At 45.9% G+C, this 14,234-nt stretch overlaps 1 protein-coding gene across 1 annotated transcript in view; it reads right to left on the reverse strand.

Moving 5' to 3' along the window:
• Positions 1-5,928: 5,928 nt before the first annotated feature.
• The window catches only part of Eif2b3 (eukaryotic translation initiation factor 2B subunit gamma), a 64,349-nt gene continuing 56,043 nt past the window's right edge, over positions 5,929-14,234 (reverse strand). The window contains exons 11-12 of the mRNA XM_038335057.1: positions 10,290-10,393; positions 5,929-6,090 (exon numbers count right to left, since the gene is read on the reverse strand). Coding sequence (XP_038190985.1) covers positions 6,077-6,090; positions 10,290-10,393 — 118 coding nt within the window. The 3' untranslated portion in view covers positions 5,929-6,076. The remainder of the gene's footprint in view (positions 6,091-10,289; positions 10,394-14,234) is intronic.

Below are 14,234 nucleotides of genomic sequence, written 5' to 3' on the forward strand. Positions count from 1 at the left end.
TCTGAAGTGCTGGGACTACAGGCCTCAACACACACTCAACTACTTAGAAAGCAACCTGGAAAGGTCTGGCTTATGTACCATCCTTAGGGTAGGGATGGCTGTAGATAAACAGAAGGGCACTTCCTGCAAATCTCAGCTTGGGAAGGAACTTGTAGGACAGTGTTGGCCTAAGCTTAGAGCCTTGTCAGCAGGCAGGAAAGAAGTGTTGAGACATGTTCCTGCAGCAGCAGCCCTAAAGTTTTTCTGGATGGCAAACTTGCAGAGGTGCCTTTCCTTTTCTTTTTCTTTCTTTGATAGGGTCCTGTGTAGGCTCTGGCTGTCCCAGAACTATGCACATCAGGCTGGTCTCAAACTCACAGAGATCCGCCTGCCTCTGCCTCCGCAGTGCTGGGATTAAAGGTGGCTACCACCACCCACCTCAGAAGATCTATCTATCTATCATCTATCTATCTATCTATCTATCTATCTATCTATCTATCTATCTATCTATCTATCTATCTATCTAAAGTAGCACCTTCTCTGAGGCCTCCTTGAAAGTTGCCCTCCATCCTCTCTTCCTTTATTTCCTTTATCACTGGGAGAAGCATGGCAGACTGTCTACCTGGCACTGCCTTCCTGGCTGGCAGGCCAGTGGACGCTCAGTTGCTTGCTATGTTGCAGACACAATCCATCTGCAGCTACCAAAGGGGAAATAAAATGACTTCTGCCTACTTACTGGTGGACAGCAGAGCACAGGGAACAACAAAGCAGCGTGGACGTCTAGGTGCTGCCAGGACAATGGTAGCAGTGTCCTGGGCTGGAAGCTGCTCTCAGCTGGGAGTCAGACTTGAGGTATTCTCAGCTTCTTTCCTGGCGCAGGGCAGTGTGGTAGACTTGTGTCCTGGGAGGCAGAGGCCAGCTTTCCTTTTCTGTTTCAGTTCAGGGGCTCTGAGGGTGCAGCAGGGAAGGACGGGCAGGAACACCACGGCTCTGGACATTTCAGCAGGGGCGCCTCCTCTGCTGCCATCTCACTTTTCCACAGCTACCCAGCTTTGCCCCTTTGGGGTCTGAGACTTGATTGTCTGGGGTACTTACACTCTGTGGTTGGCTGACCAGTGATGGCTCACACCTTTAAATCCCAGCTCTCGGTGAGACAGGCAGGCAAGATCTCTGGGAGTTAGTTTTTGTTTTCCTTTTTTTTCTTTTTTTCCTTCTCAAGACAGTGTTTCGCCTGTGTAGCCCTGACTGTCCTGGAACTTGCTCTGTAGACCAGGCTGGCCTCGAACTCACAGAGATCCGCCTGCCTCTACCTCTCAAGTGCTAGGATTAAAGTATAAACGCCACCACCACCCGGCGGATCTCTGTGAGATGAGGCCAGCCTGGTTATAAACCGAGTTCCAAGACAGCCAGGCTATACGAGAAAACCCTGTCTCAAAAAACAAAACAAACAAACAAACAAACAAACAAACAACACAAGACAAAGAAACAAAAGCACTCAGCCCCCAGAGTGGAGATGCTCAGTGCAGAGAGAATGCTAGCTGCTCTTCTAGATGACCCAAATAGCACTGTTTATAACTCTAGGTCCGGGGGATCCTACATCCTCTCCCGGTTTCTGCAGGTCCATGCACAACATACACAGTCATAATAAATAAAAATAAAATATTTTCTCCCCCCTAGACAGGGGTTTTCTCTGTTCAGCCCTGGCTTTCCTGGAACTCTACAGACCAGGCTATCCCTATCCCCAGACTCAGAGATCCACCTGCCTCTGCCTTCAGAGTGCTGGGTAAAAGGTGTGCACCACCACTGCCTGGCAAATAAAATCTTTTTTAAAAAATATTTATTTATTATGTATACAATAATTCTTTCTGCGTGTTATGCCTGAAGGCCAGAAGAAGGTACCAGACCTTATTACAGATGGTTGTGAGGCCACCATGTGGTTGCTGGGAATTGAACTCAGGACCTTTAGAAGAGCAGGGCAATGCTCTTAACCGCTGAACCATCTCTCCAGCTCTAAAATCTTTTAAGAAATAAAAACATCACTAATGAATCGTGATAAAAAAAAAAAGCCATGGTTTATTGATGTGGAGTGGCTTGTTTTCATGTGGTAGCCGGGAATGAGCCTGATTAAAAAGCTATAACCAATGGTTAAAAAAAAAAGAAATACTTTTTTGTGTGTGGGGTTTTTCTGTGCATCACTTGTACATCTGGTGCCCAGGCTTCAGCTCTCCTGTAAACAGAGTTAGACTGCTGTGAATCACCATGTAAATGCTTGGAATTGAACATGGTGGTCCTTTGGGAAGAACAGCTGGTGCTCTCAAACACTGAGCAAGCAAATGGATGTTTCAAAACCCAAAATAAAATCTTTTTAAAAAAAATCCACTCACCCTAACTCATATTTTTGTGATGGAGACACGCAGGTCAGTAGTGAACTGGCTAAAAACCAAAAACCCGTCACACAGTCTTCTTCCCTTCTGCCCAGGCAATGCTGGCAGGACTACTAGACACACACCCTCATTATTATCATCATCATTTTTTATTGTTATTTTATTGACTTTTTGAGACAGGGACTCACTATGTAGCCTGGCTGTCCTGGAACTCACTTTTGTAGACCAGGCTGGCCTCGAACTCACAGAGATCTGTCTGCTTCTGCCTTCCGAGTGCTGGGATTACAGATTGTGCCACCATACCAGACAAACACCCCCACAAAATTTAATTCTAGTTCCATAGAACCATCTTGGACAGTTTTCATAGCCTGTATCTCTCCTCCTTCACTCCTATGGGTTCTGCTAGACCACCGTGCTCCTGCCTGACGAAGGCAAGCTTCCAGGAGCCTATCCTAAGCACGGGGAGAAAAGGAGAACCAGAGCTCCCAAGACTGATTGGAGGTGGGGGGCTCCCCCCAGGGGAGGCATGCTCATTTCTCTCACAAGTTCAATGAGAGCAACATACGATCAGGCAAGATTACTCAAGTGAACTCAAGAGCCTGGAAAAATTTTTGAAGCCACGTAGAAACCAGTAGTTCAAACTATTCTTTATTATAATTACTACTGCCACCCACAGTGAAGACATCAAGAGAAACCTTTCCTTTGATAATCTCGGAGGTGAAATCTTACCCCAGGGAGTCACTTTTATCTCCTAACAACCTGGCGGTTGTAAAAGCCGTGCAGGGAGGGTAGACAAGAGTGGAGTTCTTATGTTTGGGAGCAGGGGTGCAAAATGGAAGGGGGGGGATGACTCCAGTGGGCTGTGAACAGAGAAACCTCATGCTTCAACTACTGAAGCATGGGCACCTGTATAATTAAGACAAAGGGGACACAGCTGGAGAAGCCAGGACGCCTTTCAAACCGTTCCTTGGGAGGCTGAGAGGGCATCCCCAAGGTGTTGGTAGAGATGGAAGAAGGCTTGGCTCAGAACGCCGCCATTTTAGAGTATAGCTGTGGTGTTCTAACAAAGCTTAGCTGAAGGTCAGAGTTTGGAGCTGGCCACTAGTTCGCCATGGAGGCCAGGCAGTGGTGGCTCACACCTTCATCCCAGCACTCGGGAGGGCAGACGGATCTCTGTGAGTTCAATGCCACCATGGCTATGCGAGACTGATCCAGTATAAAGGAGAAACAGAGCCGGCGGTGGTGGCTTGCACCTTAATAATCTCAGTACTCGAAATGCACACCGCCTTTAACCCTACACTAGGGAGGTAAAAACAGGAAGGGATAATGGCTGGGTAAAAGAGAGGAGTATAAGATGGTGCAAGACAGTGATGGAGGACTCTCATTGGTTAATAAAGAACTGCCTTGCTTTTTGATAGGGCAGGATTTAATAGGGTGGAGTAGACAGAACAGAATGCTGGGGAAGAAGGGAAGGTTAGTCAGATGCCATCCCTCTCCTCTCTGAGACAGACGCCATGGAGCCAGCCACCAGGTCATACATGCTAGAATCTTTCCCGGTAAGACACCACCTTGTGGTGCTTACACAATTACTAAATATGGGGTTAAAGCAAGATGTGAGAGTTAGCCAGTTAAGAGGCTAGAGCTAATGGGCCAGGCAGTATTTAAATGAATACAGTTTGTGTGTTGTTATTTCGGGGCACAAGCTAGCCAGGTAGCTGGGAGTGGGGCAGCAGAACGCGGCCCACTGCTCCTTCTACAAGACAGGATGTCAGGCCAGTCTCTCTGAGGATTCCTGGAAAATGGATTTTGCCCCTTTGGTCTGAGAACTTGGTAGAGGTAAGAAGTCTCTCTAGTGGCTGGCTCCTTTACCTTCTCTGACCTTCAGCATTTACCCTGATATCTGACTCCAAGTTTTTAAGACCAATTATAACTCGTGTGACAGTAAGCTTTCGCTTCTGTGAAAACCCGTGGGGAAAAGGCTGCTCCTAGCCATGGCTTCCTCATCAGCTTGCTATATAAAGTCTCTAAGGCAGCAGTTCTCTCCACCTGTGGAATCTCAATCCCTTGGGAATGGGGTGGGGTCAAAACGACTGGTCTGCATGCATCTACTGTCAGATATTTACACTACAATTCATAAAAGTAGCATGAAAGCCGGGCGGTGGTGGCCGCACGCCTTTAATCCCAGCACTCAGGAGGGCAGAGGCAGGCGGATCTCTGTGAGTTCGAGGCCAGCCTGGTCTACAAGAGCTAGTTCCAGGACAGGCTCTAAAAGCGCAGAGAACCCTGTCTCGAAAAACCAGAAAAAGAAAAAAGAAAAAAAGTAGCAATGAAATAGCAATAAAGTAATTTTTTTTGGAGACAGAGTTTCTCTGTGTAGCTTTGGAGCCTGTCTTGGAATTTGCTCTGTAAACTAGGCTGGCCTCGAACTCACAGAGATCTGACTGCCTCTGCTTCCCAAGTACTGGAATTAAAGGCATGTATCACCACCGCCCACACAATGAAATAATTTTATGGTGGGGGGGGTCACCTAGCAACATAAGGACTGTATCAAAGGGTTGGCAGTTAGGAAGGTTGAGAACCACTGCCCTAAGGGTTAGGAACTGAGCTGGGAGAAAAGTGGTGGAGACTCAGAGTTGAATCTGGGTGAGGGGCAGGTGGTGGCAGGTGCTAGATAGCTGTATGGAGCCTCTGAGCAAAAAAACAAGTCTATTCAGAGGTTGGTACTGCTAGGTGCTGGGTCTAAGTGTCAGAAAGCCTGATTAGGGTCAGGGCTTTTAGGTGGTGCTTTTCGATGGAAGATACTTTTTAAAAACTATTTATTGGGCCAGGTGATGGTAGTACATGCCCTTAATCCCATCACTCAGGAGGCAGAGGCAGGTGGAGGTCAAGCAGGGGCAAGTGCTTTGAGGTCAAGGCAGCCTGGTCTACAGACAGTTCTAAGACAAGCCAGGCTATACCCTGTGTCAGAAACAAAAAACTATTCATTATTATTTGTGTGTGTGTTTATATACCTTATGTGGGCTCCAGGGATGGAATTCAGTTACTAGGCTTGAGAACCACGGGCCTTTGCTGGGCTAACCCTCTTGCTAGCCTATTTTAGTTCTTTTTTGAGAGAGGATCTTATGTAGCTGGTGTAAGCTGGCCTCAAAAGTCACCTGGGTGATGACTTTTAACTTTGATCCTCCTGCCTCCACCTCGAGTGCTAGGTTACAGATATGTGTTCATAGGCTGGGCCCCCAGACGGAAGATACTTCACAGACTAGGCTTGGTCGCCAGTCAGGAATATCATTCAGAGGACCACTGGACAGCTGCCTCCTGTCTGTGAACTTGGCACACAAGACCTAACCCGCTGTGTCTAAGTTCAGTTCTGTCGCTCTTGGTGTAGACTTACGCTGCAAAACCACAAACTCACACTGTCATCCTATACCTGAGCCCATATGCCAGGAACCTGGACCGTTCACCCTGCCTTTGGAAGTCTTTCTATTTGTTTCAAGTGCAGGCCTTGAACCTAGGGGCCTTGTGCACACGAGGCAAGCACTTTACCACTGAGCTACAACCGACAGCGCTGGAAATTCTTCTTTATTGAAAAATAAATACAGAGTCAAACAGGTAGGAGTCAGCCAACATCTGTAGTTTGGGGGCCAAAAGGGAAGGGGTCAGGCTTGTTCAGACTCAGATCTCCATGAGCTGGTCATTTCCCACAATCACCTCGTTCATATTCGTTTAGCTAAGGAAACAAAGGAAAAGATTTTCATTGAGCTGCCAGCAAAGAGATTATTATTTCACAGGCCGGGCGGTGGTGATGCAGACTTTAATTCCGCAATCAGGAGGCAGAGGCAGGCAGATCTCTGTGAGTCTGAGGCCAAACCTGGTCTAGAGAGAGAGAGAGTTCCAGAACAGCTCCAAAGCTACACAGAGAACCCTGTCATCGAAAAAAACCGAAAAAAAAAAAAAAAAGATTAAATGATGAATAGTTTTTTCCATGCATCCCTATTACTATGCTTTGTTTGTTTCTGAGACAGATTTTCTCTGTGTAGACCCTGGCTACCACAGTTAGTTTATACTTCCCAGTTTTTTTTTTTGTTTTTTTTTTTTTGAGACAAGGGTTTCTCTGTAGCTTTGGAGCCTGTCCTGGAACTAGCTCTTGTAGACCAGGCTGGCCTCGAACTCAGAGAGATCCACCTGCCTCTGCCTCCCGAGTGCTGGGATTAAAGGCGTGTGCCACCACCGCCCGGCTATACTTTCCAGTTTATTTTATTAAAAAATGTCATTTATTTTATGAGTATGGATGTTTTGCTGCCTGGACGCGTGTACATATGTATAGCACATGCATGCATGGTGTCCACAGAGGTCAGTAGAGGGCATCAGATCCCCTGAAGTGGAGTTACAGAAGGTTGTGAGCTGCCATGTGGATGCTGGGAACCAAATCGTGGTCCTTTGGAAGGGCAGCCAGTGCTCTTAAACCATTGTTGCCAACATTCCAGCTCATTTCTTTCTCTATAATACACACTATAATAAAGCCTACAAATCAGACCCAGATACTAACAACTAAAAATAAAGCACAATGGAGAAACTCTGGCTTAGAGCCAGGCCAAGATCTCAAAAGTGCCGGGCGGTGGTGGCCCACGCCTTTAATCCCAGCACTCGGGAGGCAGAGGCAGGCAGAGTCTCTGTGAGTTCAAGGGCAGCCTGGTCTACAGAGCTAGCTCCAGGACAGGCTCTAAAGCTGCAGAGAAACCCTGTCTCAAAAAACCAAAGGGGGAAAAAAAGATCTCGAAAGGCTCATAGGAGACGGCTCAGCAGGAAGAGTGGCACTGTGCACCTGCTATAGGAAGGCTAGTGACCTATAGAAGCTTGATGAACTGAATTGGGTCCCTGGAATGGATGTTAAAAAGCCAGATGTGGTGGCTCTTGCCTGTAATCTCTGCATGCCCACAGCAGATGGGAGGAAGAAACAGGGTATCAGTTGGAAGCTTGCAGGCCAGCTAGCCCAGAGTAAGTGGCATGGCTGAAACAAGAGACCCTGACTCAGAAACACGGTAGACAACCAACTCCTGAAAGTTGTCCTTTGACCTTCACACATGATATGTGGGCACACACCTTTACTCACACATAACTGAACACACATAAATAAAACAAAAAAGATCTTAAAAGGCAGGCTACAAAGAGAATATGATAACAGGGGAAACCAATGCAATAGAAGAATTATTGCATTACAAATGAAAGGTTGCACTGTTGAAATTAGGAAGGATTCCTAGCTAGCCATGATTTGAAGCATGTCAAACACATGTTAAGACCTTGACTTTTCATGGTTAAGTGACTCATCACTCAGATCAACGGAGGTCTGAACTTTGTCACTGATAGTACAAAGCAACTCAGAGGAAGCCATTCCATCTGTCTCTGGTTTTCACTGTTGACTGTGCCTACTACTGCTTGAGCAGGAGCTCAACCTTTGTCAGGACCCTGAGACTGCTTAGCTGGAGCAAGAAGAGTCAGATGTAACAAGAGCCTCTGGGCCAGGGGCGCAGCTCAGTGGCAGATGTGTAAGGCCCAGCGCTGGCAAGAAGGGAGCCAAGGGTTGCCATCTAAGCAGTGCTAGAAAAGGGAGGCCGATTATGAGTCACCTTATCATTGCTGGTGTATATTTTATTTATTTATTTTTTTGTTGGTGTATATTTTATTTTATTTCATTTTGTTGGTGTATATTTTAGAGACAGAGTCTCACTATGCTTCTCAGGCCAGCCTGTCTCCCAAGGGCTGGGATTAAGGAGTGAGCCATTTCTGCCTCTTCCACCTTATTTTTCAAGACAGGGTCTTGCTGTGGGATTCCCCTCTGTATGCTGTGAATACCACTGGTTAATAAAGAAACTGCTTTGTGGGCCTATAGCAGGGCAGAACAGAGCTAGGTGGGGAAGACTAAATTGAATGCTGGGAAAAAGAAAGGCGGAGTCAGGAGAAGTCATGGAGCCAGCCACCAGAGACAGATATGCCTAAACTTTGCTGGTAAACCACAGCCACGTGGAAATACACAGAATAATGGAGAAGGGTTAGTTTAGGATATAGGAGTTAGCCAGAAATACGCTTAAGCTATTGGCCAAACAGTATTGCAAAATAACATGGCTTCTGTGTGATTATTTCGGGGCTGAGCAGCCAGGAACAAAACAAGCAGCCTCCTACAACGGGGTCTCTTAGCTGCAGCTTGCCTTCTGAAATAGACTGGCTAGCCAACAAATGTGGGGGATCTGCCTGTCTCTTTCCCCCCTCCCTCCCCCGTGCTGGTATTAGAGATGATTGTCACTATTCTCAGCTTTTATGAGTGCTAGGAACTTGAACTCAGGTCCTGACACTTGGCAGAGAGAATACTGTATTCACTGAGACATCTCTGTAGCCCCTCTAAGTAACATGCTTCATGTACTATAATGATAGTTAGGAATTTACTGTTTATTTTGAGACAGGGTCTGATCTAGAATACTTTAGCAGAGGAAAAATGGCTTGCATTCCTAATCTCCCTAGGGTTGATTCCCAAGTGTGTGTTACCATGTCTGACTAGAATTTAGTTCATTAAATTAAATTAATTTCAGAGCCTGTAACCACAAAATCCAGAAGAGGCATCAATCAGATCTCCAGAACTAAGTTATACAGGCAGTTGTGAGTGGGTGCTTGGAACTGAATCTAGGGTCCTCTGCAAGAATGCAAGTGTTGTCAGACAGTGGGACTGCAGGACTTTAATCTGAGCATTTGAGGCAGAGGCAAGGGCAAGCAAAATCTCTGAGTTCAAGGCCAGCCTGGTCTACAGAGCAAGGTTCCAGGACAGCCAGAGCTAGCAACAGAGAACCCTGTCTCAAAGGACAGGAGAAAAAAAACATAAACAACACAACAACAAAAAGGAAGTTTCAACTGCAAGGCCATCTCTCTAGTTTCTAATTTTATTTTATCTTTGGAAACAGGATTCACTATGCAGTCCGTGGGTAGCTTAGCATTCACTATTTGGATCAGGCTGGCCTCAAACTCAGAGATCCTGCCTGTTCCTTTCCTGCTGCTTGAGTGATGGAATTAAAGGCATGGCATCACCATGTGTCGGATACTTAAAAAAATAGATATTATTTTTTTTTTCAACAGGCTATTTGCAATTGCTCCTAGCTGCTCACCAGAACTTGATGGTAAGACCCTGCGGCTGAAAGCACTGCACATTTGGTGACAGACATGGAAAGCCATGCCGTACTGACCATGAACCTTTCTCCCTGATACCTAGCTTCCACAGCACTAGAAGGTTCTGTGTGGGCTGTGCACTAGTGACACAGACGCTATGATTCTCCAACAGTGCAGCCCAGTAAAACTAACAGCACAGTTAGAGCCCCATTCTAAGCAGCTGAGAACTGGCTCTAGAGGGTATGCCCTGCTTAACCTTTGCCAGGCCAGAAACCTAGGGGGACTGCCTTCCTTAAACACTGGTCAGGTTTCCTCCCTTGGAGTTCCTCCTACTCTTCATATAAATTTATGTTTGCTCTGCTTAAACACAACAACGCAAACACAAAAACAAGTCGGAATGAGTGCTCATGGTCTTTAGGAGGCCAGAGCACATTCCAGAGCCCATGCTGCATTACTGGCTACCTCTGTCAGGTCCAAAAGCAAATATAGAGTATTGCTGTGAATTTGGACATTGTTATATTTTCGATTTTGACAGTACAGTATAGGTTGCACATATATATGAGTAAACTTATTTATAAGCTATATTCCTAGAAATAGGCCTAAATTAAACTTGTAAAAGCTCGATAATGCTATCAGCTACTCTCCAAAGATGACTAAGTTTGTTTCCCCTGCAGTATAACCACGAGCCTGTTTTCTTCCATCTTGCCCACTAAGCAGTCTCTGTGTTAATGTGACAGATAACAGCGTCCATGACTCTTAACTTGGGGTGTTGTTTACCTTTGGCTTCAATCCTCTGACCACTTCCGATCAAACAGTCCTTGATGTCTGCGCCCTTCTCAATCACCGCATTGTTGCAGATGACGCTGCCATGGATGCTGCTTCTGTAACACAGGAGCCAACACAGAAGTCAAGTTAGGGTGCCCAGGGCTTCACCAGCAAACCACTGCCTGCAAGCTCAGGCTTCTTCTCTGGGCTGACAACTGCTGGTCAATCCTGTGGGTGGCGACACGTCTACTATTGGATGGCAGAAAGGCGTTAGGGAATTTCAGAGCGGGACTACGTTCATAATTATTTCCCAAGTCCTTACTTGACTTCTCCCCATCTTCTTTCCTTTCTCTTTTTTGTAATGGAGACTGAATCTAGGGCTTTGTACATGTTAGACATGCCCTTTATTATTACTGACTATGTGCCCTACCCCCTGTTGAGATAGGGTCTTGCATAGTCCAGGCTGGCCTTGAACTCACTATGTAGCTAAGAATGATACTGAACTCTTTTTTTTTTTTTTTTTTTTTTGGTTTTTCGAGACAAGGGTTTCCCTGTAGTTTCTAGAGCCTGTCCTGGAACTAGCTCTTGTAGACCAGGCTGGCCTCGAACTCAGAGATCCGCCTGCCTCTGCCTCCCGAGTGCTGGGATTAAAGGCGTGCGCCACCACCGCCCGGCGATACTGAACTCTTGATCCTCCTGCCTCTACCTACCAAGTGCTAGGATTATGGGTATATATAAACAACCGCAGCAATCAAGTTCATTTTTCTTTCCTAAAGTTTATTACATTATTTATTTGGTGTGTGGGTAGATGAAATGGGGGGGGGGGTCACACATGTCATAGTGTAGCGGTCAGAGGCCAGCTTTAGAGATTGGTTCTCTCTTTCTACCATGTGGGTTCTGGGTATCAAACTCTGGGCCAGGTTTGGTGGAATGTGCCTTTGATCACTAGCCATCTTGCTGTTCCAAGTTCTTCTCATTTTGAGACAAGGTCTTGCTATGCATTCCAGGCTGGCCTGGAACTCATGATTTTCCTGCCCAGACACCCAAATACTGGGATCATAGGCATATGCTATCATACCTAGATTGATTTATATATGTGTGTGTGTGTGTGTATGTATGTATGTATACACACACATCCATGTATACACACACATATATTTGAGACAGGGTCTCATTGTAGCTCTGGTTATCCTAGAACTCACTATGTAGACCAGGCTGGCTTCAAAACTCACAGAGATCCACCTGCCTCTGCCTACCAAGTGCTTGGATTAAAGGGGTATGCTACTATGCCAGGCTCCTAGGCTTGACTTTAGGTACCCAGGATCTTGGGGTATAATTTCCATTCAAATTCTCCTTGGTGGAAGGGTGAAATTTGAGGCTGGTCTGTAGGCTTGCCCACCAAGTCTTCTTACCTAGGATCATATGACAAATGTCATTGGGGCCCAGAAATTTAAGAATCTTTCTGGTTGGGCATAGTGGACATACCTAACGCCAGAACTGGCATTAGTAACGAGTGCTGGGATTAAAGGCATGCAGCACCACTCCCCTGCTCCACTATTATTATTTTAAATTTTCTTTGGGAGGGGTTAGGTGGAGGTCAGAGAGACAACTTGAGGGGAGCCAGTGTCAGTCTCTTCTTCCACCATGCAGGTCAGCAGGCTTGATGACAGGGGCTCTTATCTGCTGAGCTGTCTTAGTGGCTTGCTCTTGCTCTCTCTCTCTCTCTCTCTCTCTCTCTATCCATCTATCTATCGCCATCTATCTATCTATCTCCTATCTATCTATCTATCTATCTATCTATCTACCTATCTATCTATCGTGTGTATGTATGTATGTATGTATGTATGTATCTATTTATTACCTATCTATTGTGTGTTGTGTTGTCAGTGCTAGAAATTGAAACCAGGGGCCTCATACATGGTAGACAAACTGACACTCTGCCACTGAAAATACATTCCCTAGCACAAAAATGGGTATTTCAAAAAGCCAGTTCACGTCAAACCAAGAACAGTGGCTTAGGCCTGTTATCCAGCTATTCAGGAGGCTAAACAGGGACAAATTCAGGCCTTCTCCAGTCACAGAGTGAGATAAAGTCCTGTCTGGACAGCTAAGACCCTATCGAAATAAAGAGGGGGTGGTTTGGGCAGTATGAGCTGTAGAGCACTTGCTTAGCATGTGGAAACACCTGGGCTCAGTCCCTAGAACTGCCACCCTCCCTGCAAGCTAAACAAACAAAAAGCTCTACTCCAGAAAGACTGCTTTGTCCCACACCACTAGAAGGCTGCTGGAGCCCCAAACACATGCTGAGAAGCAGCACTGGCTCTGGCTATTGATTTGAATTTAGACACTACTCTGTCTCCTGAAGACTGTGAGGTGGGAGAAGTCTTTAAAATAAAAAACTGTTACTATCAAGAGTATGTGCATGGTATGCACTGTGCCATGCTGAGTGTTGAGAGCTGGCTTTTTTACTGCAGGTTCCCAGGGACTGAGCTCAGGCTCTCAGGCTTGCCCAGCAACACGTTTTACCTGCTGAGCCATCTCACCAGCCGGAAAAGGTCTTACATTTTTTTTAATTGGAAAATTTAACTTAAAAATTTAAAATCTAATATACAGCCCTGGCTGTTCTGGAACTTGCTATGTAGACCAGGCAGACCGCACACTCAAGAGATCCATTAAGTGCTGGCATTACAGGTATGCCCCATGCCCAATGGCAAACCATCACCAACATTCACTATATTTATGCCAGGTACCATGCTAAACACACTGTACATTACAGCAATGAGTTTTTAGAAATCACCTGGGCAGGCCAGTGAATGGTTCAGTGGGTAAAGGCATTTGCTGTGGCAAACCTGGAGACCTGAGTTCAAGTCTCAGAACCCATTTAAGGGTGAAAGAGCTGCTTCCAGAAAGTTGTCCTCTGACCTCTGTATGCCATGATATATGCCCCCACTCCAACCCCATCTCCACTATTCACACAGCACACACAATAATAAAAAAATTATTTTGCCGGGCGCTGGTGGTGCACGACTTTAATCCCAGCACCCTGGAGACAGAGACAGGCAGATCTCTGTGAGTTCGAGGCCAGTCTGGTCTACTGAGCAAGTTCCAGGACAGCCAGGGGTTGTTACACATAGAATCCTGTCTTGAAAAAACAAAACAAAACAAAATTATGGGCAACACGAAGAAACGAGAACATCTTTTGTCTTGGCCTCCATCAATGTTTTTAGTAGGTCCAGAATGAGAAAGTTATGTATTTTGTTAGAGAAAACATTTCTAGGTGATTCTCATGAATATTAATTTTATCTGATATAAAAATAGCACCCAAATTTTACATAGGAAATAACAGATTTAGAGAATTTAAACCATTTATTCCAAACCATGTAACTGCTAAACAGTATATTCAAATCCAGTTCTGCCTGATACTAGAACCCATATTCTTTCTTTTTTTAATGAGATGGTTTCTCTTTGTAACAACCCTGGCTGTCCTCAAATTTACAGAGATCATACTGCCTCTACTTCCCGAGTGCTGGGATTAAAGACGTGTACCACCACTGCCTGGAGGTATCAAGATGATTTAAAACTGCCCTATTCATGCGAGGGGGGAACTGTCAAAGGGAACGGCCCACACCATAAAGAAGTGCTGATGCCACAGGCAGGATGTTTGGGCAGGATTCTGCTACACAACAGCCAGTCCTTGATACAGCTCAGAAGTCTAGGGATGCAGCTCTTTCATGGAAAGTGTTAGAATTTTGACCTGGAGCCAGAATTCAGAACAGACTACAGTCATCTGAGCAAGAATGAGCACCCAAAAGCACAAGGTGCTCTCTCTCAGCACACAGAGAGCTTTACTGTTTCAGATGGCCGACCAGAGGCAGACAGGAAACGGGCTATCTGTGCTATCTCCATTCCTAGGGAGGGTTAACGCCTATTCTAGGCTGAAGCATCTCTGTGGGTGGT

Source organism: Arvicola amphibius, chromosome 6, assembly GCF_903992535.2.
Source record: "Arvicola amphibius chromosome 6, mArvAmp1.2, whole genome shotgun sequence".
Taxonomy (NCBI): domain Eukaryota; kingdom Metazoa; phylum Chordata; class Mammalia; order Rodentia; family Cricetidae; genus Arvicola; species Arvicola amphibius.